Source organism: Pan paniscus, chromosome 6 (genome assembly GCF_029289425.2).
Source record: "Pan paniscus chromosome 6, NHGRI_mPanPan1-v2.0_pri, whole genome shotgun sequence".
Taxonomy (NCBI): domain Eukaryota; kingdom Metazoa; phylum Chordata; class Mammalia; order Primates; family Hominidae; genus Pan; species Pan paniscus.
The window spans coordinates 108843447-108868640 of NC_073255.2; the positions used below are offsets into that span (position 1 = coordinate 108843447).

The 25194-nt window shown below is 36.8% G+C and overlaps 1 protein-coding gene across 9 annotated transcripts in view; it reads left to right on the forward strand.

Moving 5' to 3' along the window:
* CDK14 (cyclin dependent kinase 14) overlaps positions 1–25194 on the forward strand; it is a 639321-nt gene that overhangs the window by 378507 nt on the left and 235620 nt on the right. For all 9 annotated transcript variants that reach the window (XM_063606295.1, XM_055114664.3, XM_003809752.7 and 6 more), the window contains one exon: positions 12572–12692. In XM_063606295.1, coding sequence (XP_063462365.1) covers positions 12572–12692 — 121 coding nt within the window. The remainder of the gene's footprint in view (positions 1–12571; positions 12693–25194) is intronic.

The window sequence follows — 25194 nt, forward strand, 5'->3', positions numbered from 1 at the left end:
TAGGGACTTGCTTTATATTTATATAACAGAATTTGCCGTTAAGTTGATTTTTCCAAGAATAAAGAAACAGCCTCAAATGTAAATTCAGGTCTCTTCCTTCAGTAAAGCTGAACAGCTGGAAGCTTTGAAATGAGTATTTTTATACTTCTGCCTGTCAAGGTTTTTTTTTTAAAAAAACTGTCGAGTCTGGACATACCTATTTCTATGGCTCAAGTTAACTCGTTGAGAGGCAGCTAAAGTGTCGTGCTGAATCAGAGAAGCCTGATATTTCTATGGTTGAGCTCTAAGCTGGCTTAACACATCTACGTATAATAATTCATAGCCTGGAATCCTAGTAAGCAAAGGAAGAATTAATCCCCTTTCCAAGTGTGTTTTACAGAGACTTAGTCTTGTCTAAATTGTACATTTTACATAAGACCCAGTGTTACATAGAGATGGAGAAGAGGTGGAGAGTGGTGGTAAAAAATTGAGACAATCATAAGAAATGATCCTTGCTCTTAGGGAGTATATTTTGTATAGCTAGAGAGGTAAACAGAGATAAAAATATAAATAATAACAGATTTATATACTGTCTGCCAAGTGAGCTGAATAGAGATTGAGATGTAATATGAAAGTTTAGAGGAGAGATTAATTCTTGAGGTTTTATTTATCTAAAATTTAAATATCATATTAGATAAAATTTGAGAAAAATTGATTAGTCAGGAAAGTGGCTCCCTTACTTGTATTTAAGGGCTGGTAGCTTGTATATTAATAGCCTTATGGTATAAATAAGAATATTAATAGCCTTATTAATAGACTTGTATTTTTATTTACAATATTCATGTGCATCATAAACATATTAAAGTATTTTATGTCTGTTTTGGGGTTACTTCTTACCCCCTAAAGGGGATCTTGAGCTTTAACGTGATTCAACTTTACTCATATTAAGTTCTTTAACGTTTTGAAATCCAAGGATAGGTTTTCTATTGAAGTCTCAAGGTGAAAACAGAGATGTTCTGGATGAGTTGGGGTGGGTCCTGCTACAGTTTGAGTGTTTCCCCCAGAATATGTTTTGGAAATTTGGTCCCTAGTGCGGCAGTGTTGGGAGGTGGGACCTTTAAGGGGTGATTAGGTTGTTAAGAGGAATTAATGCTGCTCTTGCAGGACTGGGTTAATCCTCACAGGAGTGAGTGAGTTCTTGCTCTCAGGGAACTGGAATAGTTACCATGAGAGTGGATTGTTATAAACTGAGGTTGCCCATCATGTTTTGCCCTTTTGTACGTGCACACTTCATCCTTCCACTTCTCTACAACATGATGACACAATACCAAAGTCTATCCAGATGCCAATCAGATGCAGCTGCCTGATTTTGGACTTCCAAGCCTCCATAACCATCAGCCAAAGTAAACTTTTTTTCTTTATAAATGACTCACTTTCAAGTATTCTTTGATAGCAACAAAAAAATGGACTAAGACAGGTCCATCCCTGTAGGCTGGGATGACACACAAGTGCGATCTGCCAAAGGAACCTCTGCTTCAGAGGTTCATACTAGGTGGTTGTCCTTGCTAGATATGTCAGTTTATCAGTAGACTTACTGCAGGCCAGACGTCATGCCAGGAACTGGAGATACAAAGGCAGGTGAAATGTGGCCATGGCCAGGTGCAGTGCCCCACGCCTGTAATCCCAGCACTTTGGGAAGCCGAGGCGGGAGGATCACTTGAGCCCAGGAGTTTGAGACCAACCTGTGCAACATGGCAAGATTCTGTCTCTACAAAAAATTTAAAAATTAGCCAGACATAGTGGTGCACGCCTGTAGCCCTAGCTACTTGGAGGCTGAGCTGAGAGGACCTCTTGAGCCCAGGAGTGTGAGGCTGCAGTGAGCTGTGATTGTGCCACAGCACTCCAGCCTGGGTGACAGAGTAAGATCCTTTCTCAAAAAAGAAAAAACATGTGGCCTTATTTTGGGAAAATTGGTCTGCCCCACCTGTGTGGGGCAGGTGGCAGCTGTCATGTAAATGAAAGACTTTGCTATGTTTATCTGTAAAGTGCAGTGCTGAGGTAAATCAGAGAACAGAGGAATGTTCATTACCTGGACCAGGAAGGGGAGGGCAAGTCAGGGAAGCTTCTGGAGGCCTTGGCCCTGAGCATAATTTTGAAGGATATGCAGGAGTCATCTGCTGAATAAGTATTAATAATTACAGGATATGAGACCATGTTATGCCAATGAACTGACATAAGAAAAAAATAATTACTGGTAATTTGATTGGCTGCTAACAGTTGGCTAGAACATAGAAAGGGATGGGAAGAAACAAGGTAGTCACATGTTCTTTTATTCCTTGGAATTTGGACTTCAGGGTAAAGCCCAGAGGATCTATTAAGATTTTTAGCAGAGAACTGGTTTAATCAGATGGTGTTTTAGTTTATGGTAATAGCCAGTATGAATTAAGTGTTACTCTAGGCCAACTGTATGATTAAGCATTTTTAATGCATTATCTCATCTAATTCGCACAAATACCTTTCGAGTTAGGTGTGGCTATTGTATCAGGATTCTAGAAGGAAACAAAGGGCAACACAAATGGGGCAATTGAGGGGTGTTCGATGAAGGGACTGTTTATGAAACTCTGGGCAGGGTTAAGTATGTGGAACCCTTTCAGGCTAGCAATAGTGTGGAAAATTTCACTACTCCTCCGGGGAGAATTTAGAGAAATTGGTTCTGGAACTGCCTGAGCAAGAGCTGTAGCCTTCTAAGGAATAACTTAGGCAATACCATTTCCTTGTCCAGCTGGGAAGAAGCCAGGAGAACAAATATACTGAGCTCACTTTTCTCCTTCCTTATGATCATTTGGTCAGTTTGCTGCCCATTGGCCAAACCCAACTTGAGGCCAGGGGACAAGGACTTTGTAATTACAGGCTCATTAAGGACAGCCTGTGGGGAGCAAAGAACAGGGTGAAGGAGAGTCAAGAATGCATCAGAAGAGGCAAATTCAGAATATCTAGCAGAGTTTTACTACATGTATTTCACAGACAAAGCCACTGAAGCTCAGCCCCAAATCACACATCTTGTAAGTGGCGGTCATAGCTGACCCCAAAGAGGAAGCTCTTACATACTACATCAAACTGTCTCTTCATCAGAATATGGAAGAGGAGTAGGAAGGGCAAACTTTGCAGCTAGGAGACCAGTTAATAGGTTCAAGACCCAGAAGTGTTTAAGTCTGAGGGCGTGATGTGGCAGCAGCAGTGGGGAAAAAGAAGGGAATGGATTAGAAACAGTGGAGTGGAGGCAGAATGGACAGAACTTTGGGCCTCAGTTTATTTTCTGTTTAAAAATAAATAAGAATATTATAGAAGATACAGACTGTCTTAGATCCTTGCCTGAATGAAAGCTCTGTGATGATTCTTCTCTGTAGTGATTGTGGTATGTATTTATTTCATGGAATTAATGTATTTTTGAAAATATTCCCTAAATGCTTCTTTTGGAGATTCAAAGTTGTGACGTTTATTTACTACATTAGCAATGCCCAACTCCAATTTCAAGACAACCAAGATTGTCACCAGGTGTCACAAAGTATCTTTAAAATTATCAAAATAAAGATGTGCATATCTTTTAATAGGCCTCTCCTCAAATAGAATGATGAAAGAAAAGAAAATACTAAAAGCATGGTGAAAATAATTCAGAAAACCTGGGCAGCAACCATAAAATGTAAAAGTATTACAATAATTCAATATGACCCAAAGCTTTTTTTTCTTGAATTTGCTCAATAATCGCCTCATTAATTTGCACTGATTCATAAGGGCATTTATTGTTGAAGAAACATAAAAACCTCTTAGTTCATGTTTGAAAGTAGTTGCCTATTTTTATCTCATGGAATGTTTTAAAAATTCACTTCAGTCCGGGCATTTCAGAAGAGCCTTTTATTTCAGTGTTATTTATTACATGCCCTTTAGATTGGCTTTGACCACACCCCAGTTTGAGGTTTCTGAAAACAAAAAACAAAAAACAAACAAACAAAAAACTGTCCTTAGGATTCTGTAAGATAAATAGGCCATTCCCTTTTCATGGTCCCCCTCTCCCAGCAGTTTCCATTTCCCGCTGTTACCCTGCAAGCCATCACAGCCTTCTAGCTTACTGCTCCATTTATGTGTCTACTGCCTTCCACCCTTTCCATTTTAAAACAAAACAAACCAACAGACAAAGCAGATAAGAGTTGTTCTCATTTCAGCAACCAGACCCTAGCTTGAAGTTTCCTGAGCTTTTCTCTGCAGTATTTCCTTATCAATTTTCTCTTTTCTTCACAGGCTTTTTGTCTGATTATCTGGAGGCTCTCTAGACAGCGTCAGTCATTCTCTCTAATGTACTCATGTTTTTGGAACCTTTTTCCAGAACAACCAGCCTGTGTTTTCAGTTCACTTCCCATTCCTGTCTTCGCTGCCATCCATCCCACAACCTTATCCCTTTCAGTCTCCCTCACCAGGCTAGCTGGTCACCATTCTGGACTTTGGGTCTGCTGGTCTAGGCTCCCATCCAATGTGAGCCCCACACTTGCCAGGCAACCTGTTCCCAAGTTCCCAGTCTTCTTGGGGAGGTGATAGCACTACCTGCATTTTCCAAGCCACTTACTACAGTATGACCTGGGGTAAATTAGTTTCTCTAGGCATTAGTTTTCTTTCTGTTATATTGGGATACGAATAATCTTACGACACTCTAAGTTGTGTAACCATTAAATGATATAATACATTTAAAACCATTAGAGTACCTAACAGATTATAACTGCTCAATAAATTATCTTGTGCTTTGCCTCTGTGTAATGAGCACTGTACATCCACTGATTTTCATGATTTTGTATTATCTACAATAAGACCAGGTAAGGATATTGCCTCCTCCTACTACTTAAGAAAGAAAGAAAGAAAGAAAAAGAACTCTAGGTGGTTTAGGAAGGAAATGGGAAGAGTTTTCTCATAAGCCTCCCATACAAACACTCATACTAATTTTTTCTTTTAAAAACTAAAGAAATTAACACACTAACAAGAGCATATGTTGTCATTTTAAATATGTATGTATAATAAATTTTATCTTTATAGATTGACTTCTTTCCTATCAAATGCATAGTATTTCTCTGACATAAATCACAGTTAGTCTTACCTTACTTGACATAATTAGGGTTGTAATTATTTCAATAAATATTTTCTCTTTAACACATATAGATACATACTTGTATAATGTTTTGAGTATATATTAATACATGTTTACAAACAAATGCCTTAAAAGTTCTGAATATTATGCCTTGACTTAAAACAGATTCTTATGATGAATTAATGGGTTTTAACTTTAATTTTTGAAAATTGGTAATAAATCAGCATCGTTATGGAAATTCATCAAAATTGCTGATTTAGTCAGGTTTCGAAATTCATTTTTTATATTATGTTGTCATCTAGCATTGGAATAATAACCACAAGTTTCATTAACTGAGAAGCAGAAACTAGAAAATGAGATGTAAACCAGTGAACTGTGAAAATGATGATATATTCACATATACTCTATTGAAAATGATTTTGCATTCTCTGCTAATGCAGATGTGATATGATGGGATTGTTGAGGTGGAATTATTTAAGGGGCTGCTTAAGAATTTAAGCATATATGATATTCATACATTGACTAAAGAAGATTTTAGTGAAAATTATTTTCTTAGAATCACTGAGCATTAGTACTTGAATGAATTAGTACTTAAAGTTAACCTAGTCTGTCCCAGGAGTCAGCAAACTTTTTCTTACAGGGCCAGGTACTAAATATCATAGCCTATGGGTCAGATGGTCTCTGTCAACTATTCAGCTCAGCTGTTTAGTGCATAAGCATCTATAGGCAATATGTGAGTGAATGGATGTAGATGTTTTCCACCAAAATTTAATTACAAAGACAAATGCCTGGCTCTCAGGCCATAGTTTGCTGACCCCAGATCTCAGGCCCCTCATCATACACATAATGAAACCAACACTAGAAAGCTTAAGTCACTTAATCAAGGAGAAATAACAAAATAACAAACCTAGATAGTGCCAGAACCTCTACCAGGCATTTAGTTTTGCCATATGACAAGTCTTCCAATATGCATGCTAATGCTCTAAGAACAACAGCATGTTTATCATTATAGTATTTAGCCAAAGAATTCTAACTAGTTGGTTTTCCACATCTATTAATTTCACTTAAAGTTGTTATTTCCCAGAAAACCATATTGTTTTTATTTTCTATGCAAAAAGAGAAAAAACAGAAAAAAATGTAATTCCTATACTGTATATGAAAGTTAATTATTTGAATATTTTCTGTCTTCTTTGGAATGCTTATATTAAAATATTATTTCTGTTATTTAAAAATTATATATATGTGTGTGTGTGTATAGTTTTTTTATTTGTTTGTTTTGTTTTGTTTTGTTTAGATGGAGTTTCACTATTGTTGCCCAGGCTGGAGCAGTGGTGCGATCTCGGCTCACTGCAACTGCACCTCCGGGGTTTAAGTGATTCTCTGTCTCCGCTTCCTGAGTAGCTGGGTTTACAGGCGCCCGCCACCACACTTGGCCAATTTTTTGTATTTTTAGTAGAGATGGGGTTTCATCATGTTGGCCAGGCTGGTCTTGACCTCCTAACCTCAGGTGATCCACCTGCCATGGCCTCCTAAAGTGCTGGGATTACAGGCATGAGCCACTGCGCCTGGCCAAATGAAATATATTTTTAAAAAAATCTGTACCATTTAGGATATATATAAATTAGGCATAATTTATTGAACTTAAAAAATTCAGGGATAATTAAATAAAATCAAATATTACCTTAACATGTTTCAGTGTCTTCTGGACTTAATTCCTTTTTATTTATGTTCAAAGAATACCCTTATTCAGTAGAAAGACTACTGAATAAATCTAAACATTTTTAAGGGATTTTGGTTTCTTATAAAAAGTAGCACTGTTGAAAGTCTGGACAGAAACCAAAACAAAGATGTTACATACAAAGGAAAGAAAAGGATATTTTAATTGTAATCTTGAAACTACTTTTCCACCTTAAACAACACCATAGGATGGCAAATGTATTTAAAAAACAAACAAACAAAAAACATAGACCTGTCCTCAGGATGCCCAATTTTCTGGAAAGGATACACTTCCTATTAAGTCAAATAAGAGGGAGGGAGTTGGTGGGTACCCACATCTCATAGTGATTATATGAGTAGATTGGTCATTTAAGTCTTTTATTGTTATTGTTACTGTTATTCGCATTGAGGAATGTCCCAATTAAACAATAAAATTAATTTTTGTTTTTATTTTTGTTTTTTGAGACGGAGTTTCGCTCTGTTGCCCAGGCGTGATCTCGGCTCACTGCAACCTCCGCCTCCTGGGTTCAAGTGATTCTCGTGCCTCAGCCTCTCGAGTACCTGGGATTACAGGCGTGTGCCACCATACCCAGCTGATTTTTTATTTTCAATAGACATGGGGTTTCACCATGTTGGCCAGGCTGGTCTTGATCTCCTGCCTTCAGGTGACCCACCTGCCTTGGCTTCCCAAAGTGCAGGGATTACAGGTGTTAACCACTGCACCTGGCCAACAATAAAAATAATTTTAATAAAGGTAGATCATTTATTGTCTATATTTTGAAGATAATATTGTGTCATGGTCAGACTTGCTAGTGTAATAATCCAGCAAGAGATGATGTGAGGACCTAAGAAGGAGGAAGAAAAGAGGGAAAATTATAAAGTAAAATCCACTGGGTTTTGTGATTTTGTAAGTGCAGGGAGACTACACCAAAACAAGACTTCCAGCTTTGGTGAATGGATGGATGGTGATGTGTAGCAGTCAGTTGGAGACGCTAGAGGATGTAGTACTGGTTAGAAAATTGGAGACAGGAGAAATGTTCAATTGAGATACCTGTGGACTATCATGGAAGATCTAAGTGGACATTTTTGATTTAGAAACATGAAGCTTTAGGGGAAGATTGATGCTAGCTATATGTGTTTGGGATCATCAGTATATATAGATAGTAACTTAAGCCATGGGAGTAAATGGAGTCATTCAGGGAAACCTTGTCAAGTAGAGAGAAAAGATTAAAGGCTAGAACACCATAAGAAAATATTTGTTTGTTGGTTGTTTATTGATACATTATAAAAGCAGCAATAGAGTATCTTCAAACAGTGTTACCACATCATAAGATATTTAATATAGTATAAATCCTGTAGGAGGGAGAATACTCCATTAAAAAATTATATCAAAAATGAGATTCTTGGCCAGTCTTTGGCTGTGGAATGGGAATGAAATCTAAAAGCCTTCACCCCGTGGACTGATTCATGGAATAGAGAAGGCCTCAAGTCTTTCCCTTCCCAGTGTAACTGTCTTATGGTAAAATATTATCCAAGCATTTTATGTCTGTTTGGAGTCAAGTGATAAAGGAAACTTTCTCCTAGAAATATTGATTTTGTGATTAACTAAGAGCAAGACTTTTTTTTTCCGATTAATTTGGGGAGTAAGGTGTGTTGAGAGAGAGGTGTGGGAGTTGCTCTATAATATAATATGAAACCACTGACCAACACAAAGCTTTGGCCCATTTTCTGGAATGACTCTGAAGTAATGAAAGATACTATTTCTATACCGTATTTTTGTTGACTGCAAATTCAGCTAGATTTGCTGTTATTAATTTCACTTAGTTAGAAAGGAGTAAGTCAGTGTTGCCAGTTCCTTCTCAATTCTTTAGTCAAAGCAAAGGAATGGGAATGATCATTTCTGAACCTTATCCTAGGTTCAGCAATTTTCTCCATAGAGTTAAAGAGATTGCTTAAATCCCTAGCCAATTTTACCACCTACAAAAAAAAGGATGCACTGGAATTTGAAGGAATAATTAAATGTACATGGAATATAAGTTCTAGTTTACATCTGTGTACAGCTAAAAGAAAAGAACCTTGGCTGTTTTTGGAACTTGAAACAGTTACTAGTAAAGTGCATTTGCTCCTGGACTCTTTTGGTGTATTCTCTGTATTAATTCTGGCTGGAGTTATATTGAGTGCCTGTAGGACATCTAGCACCTATGCCTAGTAAGGAATTACATAGAACCAGGTCTGAAGCCCAAAGACAAGTATAAGCTGGAGGTAAAATCTTGGGAGAAATCATCTATGGATGGCAGTTAAAAAACTCAAAATAAGGCCCAGTGACCTATAAAGTGTATGTATTTGAGAAAGCACTGGTTTGAGCGTATGTATATATAACCATAGACAAAACCAGCATTTAAGGGGCGAAAAGGGTTAGGTCCCAGAAGGAGACCAAGTCATTCCTGGTTAACTATCCTATATCTGAGAAATAAAGGGAGAAAATGTAGAAGAAAGGGAGTGGTCAGCAGAGTCTAATGCAGCAGAGGCTGTTATGATGAGGCCTGAAGAGTCTCCATTGTTTGGTGCTGAATGGCTGGTCTGCGTAGGGAAAATGTCGGGAGCACTGTCCCGTGATTTATTCTGTGTCCATGCCAGAGGGTAGAACCAGGCTCAGGGTAGCAGCAGATATTATCTATAAGATAACCATCTTATAGAGATGTGAGGAGGAATTTTTTTATTGGATAAGAGGTTAGCTATAAAGCTTCTTAACTCCTCCAGAAATCCAAGATTCTGCTATGCTAGTATCAGGGTAGCTCAACTTTGAATCATTGGCAGTAGGGCTTGAATAGCAGGATTATCCCTTTTACTCTGGGGTCTTTCATTAGTTAGAAATGTCAACACCGTAAAGTTGGATACACTGAATTTTATGCAAGCCATTTTTGGTGCCCATCGGAATTGTACCCCTTCATGAGCACACACTCAGCCAAAGCAGCAACGTGCATATAACCTGCACTTGTCTGGTTAGCACTTTGCTTTTTGTCTTTTAAATCAAACTAAACATTAATATAAGAAGTTTTGATAATAATCCATGAACTGCATCTTTTTTTAAAAGGTAGTGTAGCTCTGTTCCTGTAGTGTAACCATAGCAACTGACAAAGAACAGAGAAAGAAAGCTTTCACACATGCTGTGCTAATTAATCCTGTCCTACAGTTTTCTTTCAACTGAAGAATGCAGTTTAATAAATTTTGCATGAGTAAGCATGTTTTGATGCATGAACTGTATAAACATATAGCAATATCTTTACCAAAAATATTTGTTAAAAATGTAGTTATATATATTTATACTTCAAAGTCTCTTTCTCTCCTCTTTTGTTCATTCTTTTCTTTCTCTTTCTTTGCTTCTTTTTGTCTTTTATTTTTATTTTTTGAGTCATTGTTTTAATGATTTTCTCCCTTCCTGAAAAGTTTTGGGATTTTCTTATCCTATTAACCAAACAGACATTTTTAGGGTAAAAATTTTTTGTTCATCAATATAGAGGACACTTTCTACAATAAATTGTTTTAATTGACTAACTGTATTCAAATGAGATGAGAGAATTTTTCTCAAGCAATGTAGAATAATGTATCTTAAAAATATAATAACATTCTTCACTCTGACACATTTACATGCAAACCATTTTAAGAGACTCAGTCTTAAGCTTTGGAAAGTTAGATATTGAAAGTTATTTTTACTGTTATTTTGGGAAGTTATATGGCTCATCTGAATAAAATTGGAGTAGTCTTTGGTCTAAACATGTGGGAAAAAAGACAGTAATGTAGATAAAGCACTTTTTTCTATTTGTAGTTTCCAAAAATATTTAACCAGTCTAGCAAACTCATATTCAGAGTGAGCATAGTTGATCTGAAATTACATGTGGTTATTTTGATTTATACTACTTCTAGATTATTTTGAGGTCTTATTTTCCCCTTTACAACTGGGAACATCACAGTTTTTTTATAACTAGCCTGGTCTGAGCTGTCAATGAAAATCTTCAATTTTTTTTCATTCTCTCATCCTTCTGGCTTAGCTTTCTGACAACAGGGCCTCAGGAAAACCAAGAGAATCAAGCTGGAATGTTTGTAGCATCCCATTTGACTTGACAACAGCATATGGAACAAGTCAGAACCTATTTCAGGACTTGTGCCTGGCTCTTTAGTCTCCATATGGAACCATAGGCATTTGAGGAACCAACCCTTTTGATGGGGTTACCAAGTTCTGGAGACACTTTATCATCTTGATTGTCCTATCTATTGTTCAATTTTGCCTGAATTAATGTAGGATAAAACCTTGCAGAGGAAAGAAGGAAGAGGTTGTTATAGAAATCTATTATCAAAAATAATTACTCCATTCATGTGGAGAAAAATTGGGGACCATGAATGTGTAAGTATGTCTGTGTGGTATAATCTGTACATTTTAATATGGAATACTTGTAAATATCAACCAATTTATAGTATACCATTGCATTATTATTAAAACTGACTGGTAGAAAAAAATTAGGGCACTGTAACCATGGCTGAATTAATTAGAAATTCTTTGTCTTACCAGCTGTCTTATTAACTTTAAAATTTACATATGATACTGAAAATGGAATGCTACATTTAATAAATAAGAAAAAGCCATTTCCTTACTACATAAAAATTTTTAAATAGAACATTAAAATGAATATGTTATGGTAGGTTCACTGTAAAAATGTTTTAAGTGCTATAAACATAACAGTAAATAATACTTTATACTTGTCACTAATGAATACAGCTAGATAGAAAGCTGTCACACAGGTTTTTTTCTTTTAAAAAATGACATCTATAGATTTTGTGATTTTTAAAATAATTGCACATTCATTCCACAAATCTTGGGAGAACACTCAGAAAAACTTACTAAAAAATAAAGATAATCCCATATTCCAGAGGTAACCACTGAAGACGTTTAAATGTATTTTCTGCCAAACTTTTTTCTTTTTTTTTTTTAGAGGGAAAAAAAAACAGACCTACAAATATTTTTTCTGTGCATGAGTATTTATGGTTATGAGGTCAAATTGCGTATACCTTTTCACTTAACATCTTCCCAGTTTAAAAAAATTCTTAGAGGACATTTTAATTTATCATATATAATCTCATCAATGTATGTACCAGATTTGACTATTCCTTTATAGTTATTTATTTAGATGTTTTTTCAAAAGAGCTTCTGCAATAAGCATTTCCTAGTGAGTATTTGACAGAACACTGAAACCACAAGAAATTTTAGGACAATTCTTTGAGGAAAGTATTATACTCTCCTCTTGCAGATTCACAATACGCATTAGAACAATTAAGAAAACTGAGAAGTTTCGCAATTTAAGGATTCTTTAAGTTTCTAAATCTGTTTTTTCTCAGTTATTTGACCAAGGAACCCTTTCTCACAATACTTATAAATCTGAAAAATTCAAGAGACTTCTAAGCTCCTGTGTTATGATAGTTTGTGAATTATTTGTTTACTCTGCTGATATTTTATTAGATTCATGACATCAGTGCTTTATTAGGAAATAGAAATGTTTTAATGGTTATTAGTGTGTGTTAAAAACAGAAACCACAATATGCTTTCCCCAGTTTTCTATTAACCTTGATACTGCACTCCTGATTCTGTATTAAAAGGTCAGGTTTGACCTTTAAGAATGTGAACGTTCAAATTTAAATTCCCTTGTTTTGCTAATGCCTGTTAAACTTCTTTATGTTTCATGTAACCCACAGGTCTTGCAAGAGCAAAATCCGTCCCTAGCCACACATACTCCAACGAAGTGGTTACCTTGTGGTACAGACCTCCAGATGTCCTTCTAGGCTCAACAGAATATTCCACCTGCCTTGACATGTGGTGAGAAATGGAAGCTTTACTCTAGCTAATCTATCTGTAGTGCTTGGTCTGGGTCAAGCCTAGACAAACATCCTAACAGTTTGAATGAAGATGAATGGTGCAGGAGTGTTTGCCTGCATGTGGCCATGCTGCTGGATGTTTTAAAACATGATTGGGAATGTTCTCTAATTAGAGTCTCCTTTGCAGATGCTGTGTGGTAATGGTTCTTGATGGACAGGGGCAGAGACATTTTTCTAACTGTCAGTATCATGATTTTTCTCTCCCTAAGAGTCTTAATTTGTGGCTGTATCTTATAACAAGGGAAGTATGTATCTCCAGACGGCAACAGGATTGGAGTAACAGGGAGTATGTTTAAATTTGCAACAAAGCTCTGATGAGCGGTCTGAAAATTTTGGTATAACTGTTAGGCACCAGTTTGACTCACAGTATGTACTTGAAAACTTCTAACACTAGTTATCCAAAATGAAATAAAATGACTACTTTTAAAAAATATTATATGTTTAATTTTAGGTCTCACTTTCACAAATGCTTTAGCAAAGCTTAAAAATCTATTTTATGAGGTCCAATGACTGTCAAGATTTAATTCATAATTAGCATTAATGATAAACTATGCTGAGTTCCCAATTAAGTGTGATCCAAATCAAACAATCAAATAAGGGAATAATCTAATTTTTGGCATGAAGGATGGACTGTTGAACATGTCTTTTATTAATAGAATAATTTCTTTTCAGACTCACAGTTGTGTCCAAAGTAAAACAATTTACATAGCACATGGCTATTTTTTTATTTTTATTTATTTATTTATTATTATTATACTTTAAGTTTTAGGGTACATGTGCACAGTGTGAAGGTTAGTTACATATGTATACGTGTGCCTTGCTGGTGCGCTGCACCCACTAACTCTTCATCTAGCATTAGGTATATCTCCCAATGCTGTCCCTCCCCCCTCCCCCCAACCCACAACAGTCCCCAGAGTGTGATGTTCCCCTTCCTGCGTCCATGTGTTCTCATTGTTCAATTCCCACCTATGAGTGAGAATATGTGGTGTTTGGTTTTTTGTTCTTGTGATAGTTTACTGAGAATGATGATTTCCAATTTCATCCATGTCCCTACAAAGGACATGAACTCATCATTTTTTATGGCTGCATAGTATTCCATGGTGTATATGTGCCACATTTTCTTAATCCAGTCTATCATTGTTGGACATTTGGGTTGGTTCCAAGTCTTTGCTATTGTGAATAATGCCGCAATAAACATACGTGTGCACGTGTCTTTATAGCAGCATGATTTATAGTCCTTTGGGTATATACCCAGTAATGGGATGGCTGGGTCAAATGGTATTTCTAGTTCTAGATCCCTGAGGAATCGCCACACTGACTTCCACAATGGTTGAACTAGTTTACAGTCCCACCAACAGTGTAAAAGTGTTCCTATTTGTCCACATCCTCTCCAGCACCTATTGTTTCCTGACTTTTTAATGATTGCCATTCTAACTGGTGTGAGATGGTATCTCATTGTTGGAAGTTCTGGCCAGGGCAATTAGGCAGGAGAAGGAAATAAAGGGTATTCAATTAGGAAAAGAGGAAGCCAAATTGTCCCTGTTTGCAGACGACATGATTATATATCTAGAAAACCCCATTGTCTCAGCCCAAAATCTCCTTAAGCTGATAAGCAACTTCAGCAAAGTCTCAGGATACAAAATCAATGTACAAAAATCACAAGCATTCTTATACACCAACAACAGACAAACAGAGAGCCAAATCATGAGTGAACTCCCATTCACAATTGCTTCAGAGAGAATAAAATACCTAGGAATCCAACTTACAAGGGATGTGAAGGACCTCTTCAAGGAGAACTACAAACCACTGCTTGAGGAAATAAAAGAGGATACAAACAAACGGAAGAACATTCCATGCTCATGGGTAGGAAGAATCAATATCGTGAAAATGGCCATACTGCCCAAGGTAATTTACAGATTCAATGCCATCCCCATCAAGCTACCAATGACTTTCTTCACAGAATTGGAAAAAACTACTTTAAAGTTCATATGGAACCAAAAAAGAGCCCGCATTGCCAAGTCAATCCTAAGCCAAAAGAACAAAGCTGGAGGCATCGCACATGGCTGTTTTATAATAGGAGTCATTTTCCCTGAATGATTATGCCCCCATATGTAGAATTCCACTGTGTATTCATATAATTTTATGACCTCAGTAAAACTGCAGTATGTGTTGTTTATCTTACTGTTGTATACTTACTTACTTCAGTGCTCTACTCCCCGTAATCTTGGCTTTTCATAAATTGGCCTGTGATGAGGCCTGGCTTCTTTCCTGATGTTTTTGATCCAAAAACGTTATGGTGAGAAAACAATCAAGTTTCTCATGATCTAGGGCACAGTGCAGATTTTTTTATGTTCTAGCAGCCCTCCCTAGGAATGAGATTTAGGGATTTGTAAAGCCACTGAGGATACCTGCAACATTTTGTGTACATGAGAACGTATTTATTTTTATTGAAGTGTAGCTCTAAAGCTTTCTAGTAGAGCTACAAGAAAATCAGGTAATCATACAGATCTGTTGTCATAAATTTTGCAACATCTTGTAATAAATCTAATACCATTTTAATGATATTCTAAAACACTGAGACTAAAGATGATCATCTGTCATTAAGGGGCTGAGCTAATCTATTTTGTCACACTTCCTGGCTTTTTTGGGGGGATGGTTGTTTACACAGTTAGATCTTTTTTTCCCAACACAGGGATTTGGGTAAAACAGATATTTAGATAATTAGTGTAATGGCAGAAAAAGTTGAAAATAAAGGCCAATGAATGCATCAGGATATTAGTTACTTTCTCATCCCTTTCCTACTTCCTGACTTATAGTTGGCTCTGCAGATATTCATTACTTAAGATTCTTGTGTTATGGGGCTTTTTCTCTATTTTTTGAGTATGGAAATTCTAGGTTGTCTTTCAATGAGGTCAGTTAGGGACTCTGCTAATAAAACATTGGTTGGAAACATCTGTGGCTTGGAGCCAGTTTTTGTCTTAGTTGCTTGGCAGTTCAGTTAAGATTCTACCCTCAGAACATTTTTTACATACTAGTGGCTAATTTTTCCGAAAACTTTAAAAGCACCAAGAACCAAATGGACTGTGACATAATATGTGTGTTTCTGAGGTGTAGCTCAGTATTTGATTTCCAGCATGTGCTACTTTTTCTTGCCCGTGTGTCACTTTTTCTTCCTCGTGTGTGTGTGTTCATTCTCTCAAGGAAGATAGCTTGGACACTTTCTGCCAATTTGCTTTGAACAGAGACATAATGGAAGCATAAGAAGAATAAGTGGAAAGGAGGAAAACTGATAGAAAATAGTAGACCCCAAATGCCCTTTTGTCTACGTGCCAAGATTATTCATTGCCAGAACCAAGTAGCAAATGTGTTATGTCTGAACAGCTTCCCATGCTTACTGGCTCTTCACTTCCAAGCCTTAAAATCTATGTTATATCTATGGTACACCTGCCTGTCTGAATCTGATTTCAAGCCATTTTCTAAAAGCTATCTTGTTATTATCCTATAAGTCAAATAAAATGTGTTTTTCCAGTTAGGGAGAAGTTCACAGGCACTGATTTTTGCATAATCAATGACATTGATGCTGGGTATTGAGAGAACTAGAAATGGGACTATAATTGAGTCATGGCTCAGCTGCAGCAAAGAGAAGTGCAAATATTAACCCATGGAGAATAGCAGGGAGGCAGGTGGCAGTAGTTTCAGGCTTTCTTACAGTTCATTTATCAGCATGGGGCAGTAAGGTAGTAACTAAAAACTAATGATCCCTATACAGTGTTACATTTTCCAGTTTTCTGTTTAAATAGCCACAGGAAATAAAAATATGAATGAAGACACATATGCATTATCATTTGTCAGCAAGTGATGGAAATCAGAGCTGGCCGTGTTACGATTTCCTCCTCCAGGTCTCCAACACTTGCAGTGAACAAACAACCCTGTGTGATTTGGGAACTCATCAAGATAGATAGTTTTTGATACTTTTATGAAAATAGATAGTTTTTGATTGTTTTATCTCCCTCTGTAAAGGAAATTTTAAGCAGAGGAATCAAATTGAACATTTCCTTTGTATAACTTCTCTTAATTTTTGGATTTATAACTCTGTGAAAGTCAAGGCATAGGAAATCATTGCTAAGCTTCTAAACCAAAAAGGCTTACTAAGTTTTGAAAGCCACATTAAGAGAAGTGCAGATGTAGCAAGCAGCTTATCTGTGTAGTTCTTCCCTTGCTAGGAAGCTCTGCTCAAGCTGTTGAGGTCATTGTTCCAAATAAGCTTTATATTCCTCTATAGAGGAATATAAATTTTTAAAATAGGGTTAATTTTTAAAATAGGGTGACTAAGTCACCTGCAGCAAATAAATGATTATCTCATCAAGACCACAGTGCTTTGGGGGTGGGTAAAATATATAGTAGCACTACCCTGAGGTATCAACTACAGTACTCCCCAACACCCCAACAGTGTATGAAGAATGATAGCATGCCAGTCTCTTCCTTTCATCATCTTTTAAAAAGCTAATTAACATACTAACGATGCTTGTCAAAATGTGGGGCAAATCATTTATAAATAAGCCTGTCAAATGTAATGAGATTGCATATTAAATCATCCGTTTCTCTATTACATCTCTGATTTAAGATTAAAATTAATTTATTTAACATTGTAGCAGCTGGGTGGTTAGAAAAAATTTCCATACCACTCTTGATATATAGAAAAATGTCCACATCAGAATTGATTTTGCATATGTTAGAAAAGAAATTGCCTGTTTATTAAGTATTGAAAGGCCATTTAGCATTGCTTTTTTATTAAATAAGCCTAATCACCATACATATTGGCAATGTACAAAGTTCTGCCATCATCTTTAATGATCTTTCTTGAGCCAAGGAAATGTATATAATAAAATAATGTTTCTTAGGATTTAGGTTTATTTGCTAATATTTTAAGGTAGAGAATCACAAATTAGCCCTACCATAGCCCCTACTTTGAAAATAAATTTGTTCTATATGAGGTCCTGTGGTTTGATTTGAGACTTGAGTAATAATAATAGTAACAGCAATAGGTACTTCTATTGAACACAAACTGTATTCTGAGCCCTGTTATGCATTTTAATTACTTACCTATTTTACCATGATACAGTGAAAGAAAACCAAACCCAGAGATACTAAATAATATGGGTAAGGTCTTGCAGTTAGTAAATAGAGCACTCATTCAAACTCAGAGATAACCTATTCCAAGCCCTTTCTTTTTACAAGACACTACATAATCTCTTAAGATGATTTATTTAAAATTTGGTCTTTATTTTACCACTAGAGCAACTCCAAAACACAAATACAGCAAAACATATATTTTATAATTTAGGTTATACTCTGAGTCATGTCCTTTGCATAACTAAAATATAGTGGGTGTCTTTCACTCTCACCCAACAGTCTGTGGACTGTTTTTCTCTCCTGACATTGTTTTAAGACATTTTACTATACAGTTTTATGCAAGGAAGAGTTTTTTTTAAAAAAATAAACCAAGGAATCACTGGATTGAATACATTTTCACAGGACTAGTACTTATGCTGGCATGTATTAATATTTTCCCAATTCCTAGACATTACTCATTTATTACTTTTGCTAAAATGAATGAGTTCATTTTAAACCAAAGGATAGTAAGAATGAGAATTTGAGTTGATGAGTTATGTTGAATCATCTATCTGTCAGCACTGTTTGTACTATTTCTAATTAATCAGGTCATAAGACCAAGGAACATATGAATTAGTTACTGTCAAATGTAACACCTCTTTAAGAGTTCTTGAGAACTGCTCAAATAATGCATGATCCAAGTGACTTGTTGGTGTAGCCACCGAAATGCAATGCAACATAACAAAAGAACTGGGGACAGTCAGAAGGGCATCCAGGAGATTGAAGCTGATCTCATGGTGGCAGCCGTGGTTTCTAAGCCCACTCTCACTACGGAAGTCCCTTAAAATTAGGATGACCCTGTATTTTATTATTATACCAGGACACCATTGAGAGTTAATAATTCTGCCAGAATAATAGGTGTAAAACAGAGATAATTGTGACATGTGGTCACCTTTCTCATAATGCACTAGAGCAATAATTTACTAAATACTACTAATCAGAATAGACTTAACACATTTGAGTGTTTAATTCACACTAAGGACTACTGATTACAAACTCAAATTCCTTGTTACAAACTTAATGTTACATTGCCTAATACAAATTATCTCTGTAAGTACAGTTCTCTCATATTAGGTTATTGTGGCATTTTAGAGTGGCTACTAAAGTGCCGAATTTAGTGATAGCTTTGGCATGCTGAAAGGAAGCACCTCTATTTTTATGTCAAAAATCTAGTGTGGGGCTGGGCATGGTGGCTCACAACTGTAATACCAGCACTTTGGGAGGCCGAGGCGGGTGGATCACCTGAGGGCAGGAGTTCAAGACCAGTCCCATCAACATGGTGAAACTGCATCTCTACTAAAAATACAAAATTAGCTGGGCATGGTGGCACATGCATGTAACCCCAGCTACTTGGGAGACTGAGACAGGAGAATCTCTTGAACCCGGGAGGCAGAGGTTACAGTGAGTTGAGATCGCACCGTCGCACTCCAGCCTGGGTGACAGAGTGAGACTCCATCTCAAAAAGAAAAAAAAAAGTCTAGTGTGGTTATAGTTTTTATATTCCATTGTTGTTTATCGGTGTGTATGTTTGTGAGAGAGAGTATATGTGTGTTTTCAGTGCATATGTTTGGTCATTTATTGGCAATAAATTAGCTGAATGATAATATGTAAAATGAGGCATTGTTCACTACCAAATATTTTTAAGAACAAATAAAAATTTCCCCATTTTAAATCAATGTTTGCAAAATAATTGGCTATCCACAAACTGGTTTTGGGGTGATTTTTTAAACAGCCAATCACAGAGACTCAGTTTCATGACATTATTGTAACCCTTGGTGCATTCAGCTGCCTCACTGGTTTGTGAGAATAACAAGAGATGGTTACATGTAAAATTTTTTAAGAAATATAAAACTCCCCAAATGTTGAGAACAGTGTTCTTATCAACTCTTAGAATGTCAATCAGCCAAGCTAAATATACTGCATTTCTATTGGGGTACAGCATCCAAGGGTGCTATGGGATATATAAAAGCTACTCTATTTGGTTTTAGGGAAATTAACATACTGCCTGTGTCTTGAGAATCAAAAATAATTTTTGGCCCAGGATATTCTCATCTTAAGAGTGTGTGTGTGTGTGTGTGTGTGTGTGTGTGTGTGTGTTTTAATTTAGAAATATATAGGCAGGAGTGTTGGCTTACACCTGTAATCCCAGCACTTTGGGGGCCAAGGTGGGAGGATGGCATGAGGCTAGGCGTTTGAGACCAGCCTGGGCAAAATGCTGACATCCCATCTCAGCAAAGTATAAAAGTTCAGTTACCATGGCAGAGTGTGCCTATAGTCCCACAGGAGGCTGATGTGGGAAGACAGCTTGAGCCCCAGATTCAAGGCTGCAGTGAGCTATGATCACACCATTGCACTCCAGCGTGGCCCCAAGAGTGAGACCTACAAAAATAAAAAATTGAAAAAAAATAGAAGTACATAAACTAGTATTCAAATTTTAGAGAACATTGGATGTGCACTGGTGCTTTCGTGTTGTAAGTTGTGTATTTATTCATGTAGAAATCATTTCTCTGAACATTATCAACCTAAATAACAAAAACGGAAAGGGAGACTCTCTAAAAGAAAATGATGTTTATTCAGAAACAGGCATTGCGGTGGGAATATATGTGCCATAATAAATTATGTGCGTATTGAGGGAGGTGAAGGAAGACAAAGGTTTTTTTTTTTCTTTTTTCTTTCTTTCTTTCTTTTTTTTTTGAGACGGAGTCTTACTCGGTCACCCAGACTGTAGTGCAATGGCGCGATCTCAGCTCACTGCAACCTTCGTCTCCTGGGTTTAAGAGATTCTCCTGCCTCAGCCTCCTGACTAGCCGGGATTACAGGTGCCCACTACCACGCCTGGCTAATTTTTGTATTTTTAGTAGAGATGGGGTTTCACCACGTTGGTCAGGCTGGTCTCGAACTCCTGACCTCGAGATCCACCTGCCTCGGTCTCCCAAAGTGCTGGGATTACAGGCGTGAGCCACTGTGCCTGGCCGACAAAGGTTTTTAAAGGAAAATTAGAAGAATTACATAATTGTTTTATGATAATTATCCTTGACTACAAAGATCAGTAACAAGCGTCATGGCAGTCTGACATTGGGCAGGCAGATGTCTTCATAGAAGTATGTTTTGTGTATAAGGTTGCAGTGGCCTTTGTGCAAGGCTGTGTTTTTTGCAGCCTTTTGTAATAGTTTTCATATATGAGAACCCTTCCTTCGTGGCCTTCCCCAGCTCTGTTTGTCAGGGGTTTTAACACAAGTGACTCCATTTTGATTGTGATAACTTTGACAAAATGTAACTAGCAGTGTTTTGCTTTATAAAGGAGAGTCATTGTTATAGTAGAAAACATATTGAAAACCTCGGTCAGCTTCCCTCTGCCACTTCTTAGCTGGGTGACTTTAGTTGAACAAGTTCCTTAGCTACTCCTAGCTTCAGTTTCCGAACCAGAAAACTGTAACAATAAAACCTATTTTAAGTATAACCTATAACTAACATACCACAGCAATAACAATAGAAAAACAGTGATCTTCTGCCTCATCCATACCCACCCTTTAATCCTATTTACCAGAAGCAACTACTTTTAACTGTTTGTTTTTAATTATTTTTTATTTATTTTTACTTTTAACTCTTTTAGACATGGTATTTTACTTCTGTCTTAAATTGCTTATATTGCTATTCATTGGTTTACTATTTTCGACACTATCTACTAAGTAGGTATTATGGTAGATGAGGATTTAACTTGCTTCTGTCAACCTTACTTCATTATCCTAATTTAGAATCTATATCATGTCTTAGAACATTAATATATAAATATTATTCATGCTTAAAGTCAGGTAGTATTTATGATGATATATTTTCTTGTATAACCTTTTGCTTTTCCTGGACTTAATAACTGTCTGTGATTCTTATTAGTTGTCTTTGCTCTTATGACTAATTATAATTGTGAAGAATTTATCAATTACCTATGAAAACATATTTTTCAAATTCTCAAACACAACAGCAAATCTATCAGTTCCATTTACTTTTTTTACGTCTCCTTTCCTCAGCCATGTTCTTGAAACTTTCCTCTCTCGGCTTTCTGATTTCTTGGCTTGGCACAATGTAGCATTTCTTATCTCAGACTTCATTTGCTCCCCACTCATCCCCATCCCCACTTTGTCTCTGCATGGTGTTGTAGGTCCTAAGATGGTTATTCTCTGTTCTCTTCCTAATCTGTTCCCCACCCTCTTCTGTCCTGCCCTGTGTCTTACTTCGCTGACCCCTAGGGAATTGCATCCTCTCAGGTGCCATCACTCACTGGTTTCCAGCTGGGTTCAGGCAAAAACAAGTGAGAGGAGAGAGTGACTGTATATTTTTCCCTAATTCTTCCGCATGTTAGACCATGTTTCTGGAAATGACTAACTACAACTTCTTTGGGGAAGCTTCTCTCCCATAGCACTAGTTGTCAGTAGACACTAATAACACTTAGGTCTTAGTTGGAGAGGGAGTCATGGCTTCCTGCTATTGCTAGAATCTGAGTATTTCTGTATGTCTTATTGGTTCCCTTATAGCTCTATTCGTAGTCACTTCTGGGTTGGATCCATTTTCCTTCTGGAGTGTCACTGACTGCAGATTCCCTTTATCTGGATTCCATGTCTTCCTCCTTTAGGTGCATTAGAAGAATGCATACATTAGAGATACAGTTTTCAAATTCTTAGTATTTTGAAAACGCCTTTATTCTACTCTCACAAATGATTGATGTTTGGCTAACTGTATATCATTAATGATAATGTATAACTTGAATGTTAATTTTTTTCCTCAGAATTTTCAATACATTGTTTTATTTCCCTAGAGCTTCTGGTATTGCTGCTGAGAAGCGTGATTCCATTCTCCACTTCTCGATCATTTGTGTGCCCTCTCATACTTCCTCCCTGGAGGGAATTGGGTTCTTCCTCTATCCCTGGTTTTCCAGAATTTCATGATGATATTGCCTTGGTAGTATCTTTTTCTATTGGTGCTGGGTAAGTTTCCTTCAAGATAAAGAATAATGTGTTTTAGCTCTTAGAAAACTTCTTGAATTTCTTTTTAAAAAAAATGATTTCTTCCGTCCTCTCTGTCTTCACTTTCTAGAAAATTTGTATTACTTTGATATTGGAACTCCTTTCTTAATCCTCTATTTTTTAAAGTCTTTTATATAACTTTGTATCTTACAAACCTTCTATTTAAAAAAAAAAATCAGCTTCCATATATAAAATTGTTCTTGCTTCCTTTCCTTCTGATCTGTATTTCTTCAAACACGGGGATGGGGACATTTTTTGGCTTTTCATTTACTTGTATACATTAAGCACTATAAATCTATACACTTAGAAGGGCCCAATTAACCGGTCAGTTCATTGTATATTGTTCATGCATAGAGCTAAACTTCTGGTTGGGAGATCCTCAGGTGTCAGTATCTGAAGGCTTTTTCTTTGTTCCTCCTCACATGCTGATTACAGGCAGCTGACATCCTCAAAGCAGAGTGGAAAGGGGAGCTGATGGTCACATAGATCAGTAAACATGTTTTTCACTTGATTTCCCTTTTTTCCAGCTCAGTGCCTCACCCTGCTCTCTTCTGCAACTTTTATCTTCAATTTGAGGCCTCCTGGGTTTAATGTCATCTACCCTGCTGGTGTGTGTTTAGGGTGAGATGAGGGATAGTCAGAGAAGACCTATGAGGCTAAAGTTTGCTCTTTATACACATTTTCATTTCTCCCCTCTATCTCCAGCTGTCAGACTCAGCTTCACACTTTTTACATCCTGAACTTTTTCCAAGTTGCTGTAGGTAAATAATCTGACTATAACTTGAAGCTGTAACTCACTGCCTGTGGTCTGCCTAGATTGTCATGTCTTCATCTACATCTTCTCAAAACAGGTTACCTCTCACGTACTTGTGCCTTCTCGTAGAGTTCTTTTATCCTTGTTTAAAATTTTATTTCCTAACTGACACTTTGGTCACTTGGGAGAAGACAAATGCAGCAATGTTAGTGAGTGCTGCTTGAGGGCAAGAACCAGGTCTTTCTCACCTTGAACGTCTTGATATTATGTAAGGTTGTCCAGAAGGGAGGACAGGAGGGAGGGAGGAAGGTGGGAGGGGAGGTAGGGAGGTAGGGGGAGAGGGAGGGAGGGAGGGAAGGAAGGAGGGAAGGAAGGAAGGAAGGAAGGAAGGAAGGAAGGAAGGCAAGCAAGCAGGCTGGCTCATATTGTATAAGGAGGGAATTAGGTTCATATTGTATAAGGATCTTTATAGGAAGGGAGCTGCCCTAATTCTAGAGGTGTCTAGAAAGGGAGATCTATGCACGTTTTACCACATGCCCTGCTTTTGTTGATTATTTAATATTTGTGACTTTAACTATGAACATTGACTACTAAGGGTCTTTGTCATGTAGACATTTGTGATTTTCCTGGGGCACAAATTTAACTTGCATATGCTGATGAGTGGGAGCTGATTAAATAGCATAATGCAGGCAGGAAACTCATGACTGCTGCCATCTTAGTGTGGTGGTGGTTTATAATCCCTACCATTTAAGTCTTAGTGAAATAACAAATTTATGAAAACCAACCTGAAAAGAAAGCCATACACTGGTTGATGAGATAGTGATGCAAGTTAATAAAATGTGAGGTCATAATTCTTTAAAAAGATAATAATTTTACATGAGTGGATTATAGAAAGTAGTTCTTTGGATCTATGGGCTGTATGAATCCAAAAAAAAGCTTGCTGTTAAAACCAGCAAAAGTAGTTAGTGAAGCATTTTCAACAAGTGTTTAGGCAATAGAAAATTTCTAATCCCGTGAAGGTGAAAAAGTGGATCATTAACTTATATGCACAGGAAAGACATGATTGAATGGAAATGGGATTGGAGAGAAACTAGGAGCCTCTATAAATGTCATTGTGTGACAATAGTTACTAAAGATGCCTACTAGAATGTTACAAGGATGTCTACTTCATATTGCTTATTGAAGGAAGGACGTGGAGAATTCTGTGCTTGTTATGACAGTTGTGAATTAATTCTTCAGTACTGCATTACCTGGAGGTTATTTTAATTAACAATCACAGTTTCATTTGCTGGTATTTTGCTGTATGAATTACTATAAGTTAAATATTTTGGTGGCTTTCTTAATTTTAGATGCTATATTATGTAATTGGTAAACTTAGATGTTTGTGGGTTTTTAAAAAAAATTTATTCTTCAAATGTTGTATCCTTAGATTCCTGTTGGTAGATGTCATTAGAAAAAAAGAAAAGAAATAAAACAATAGTTGAAAAAGAACTAAACTT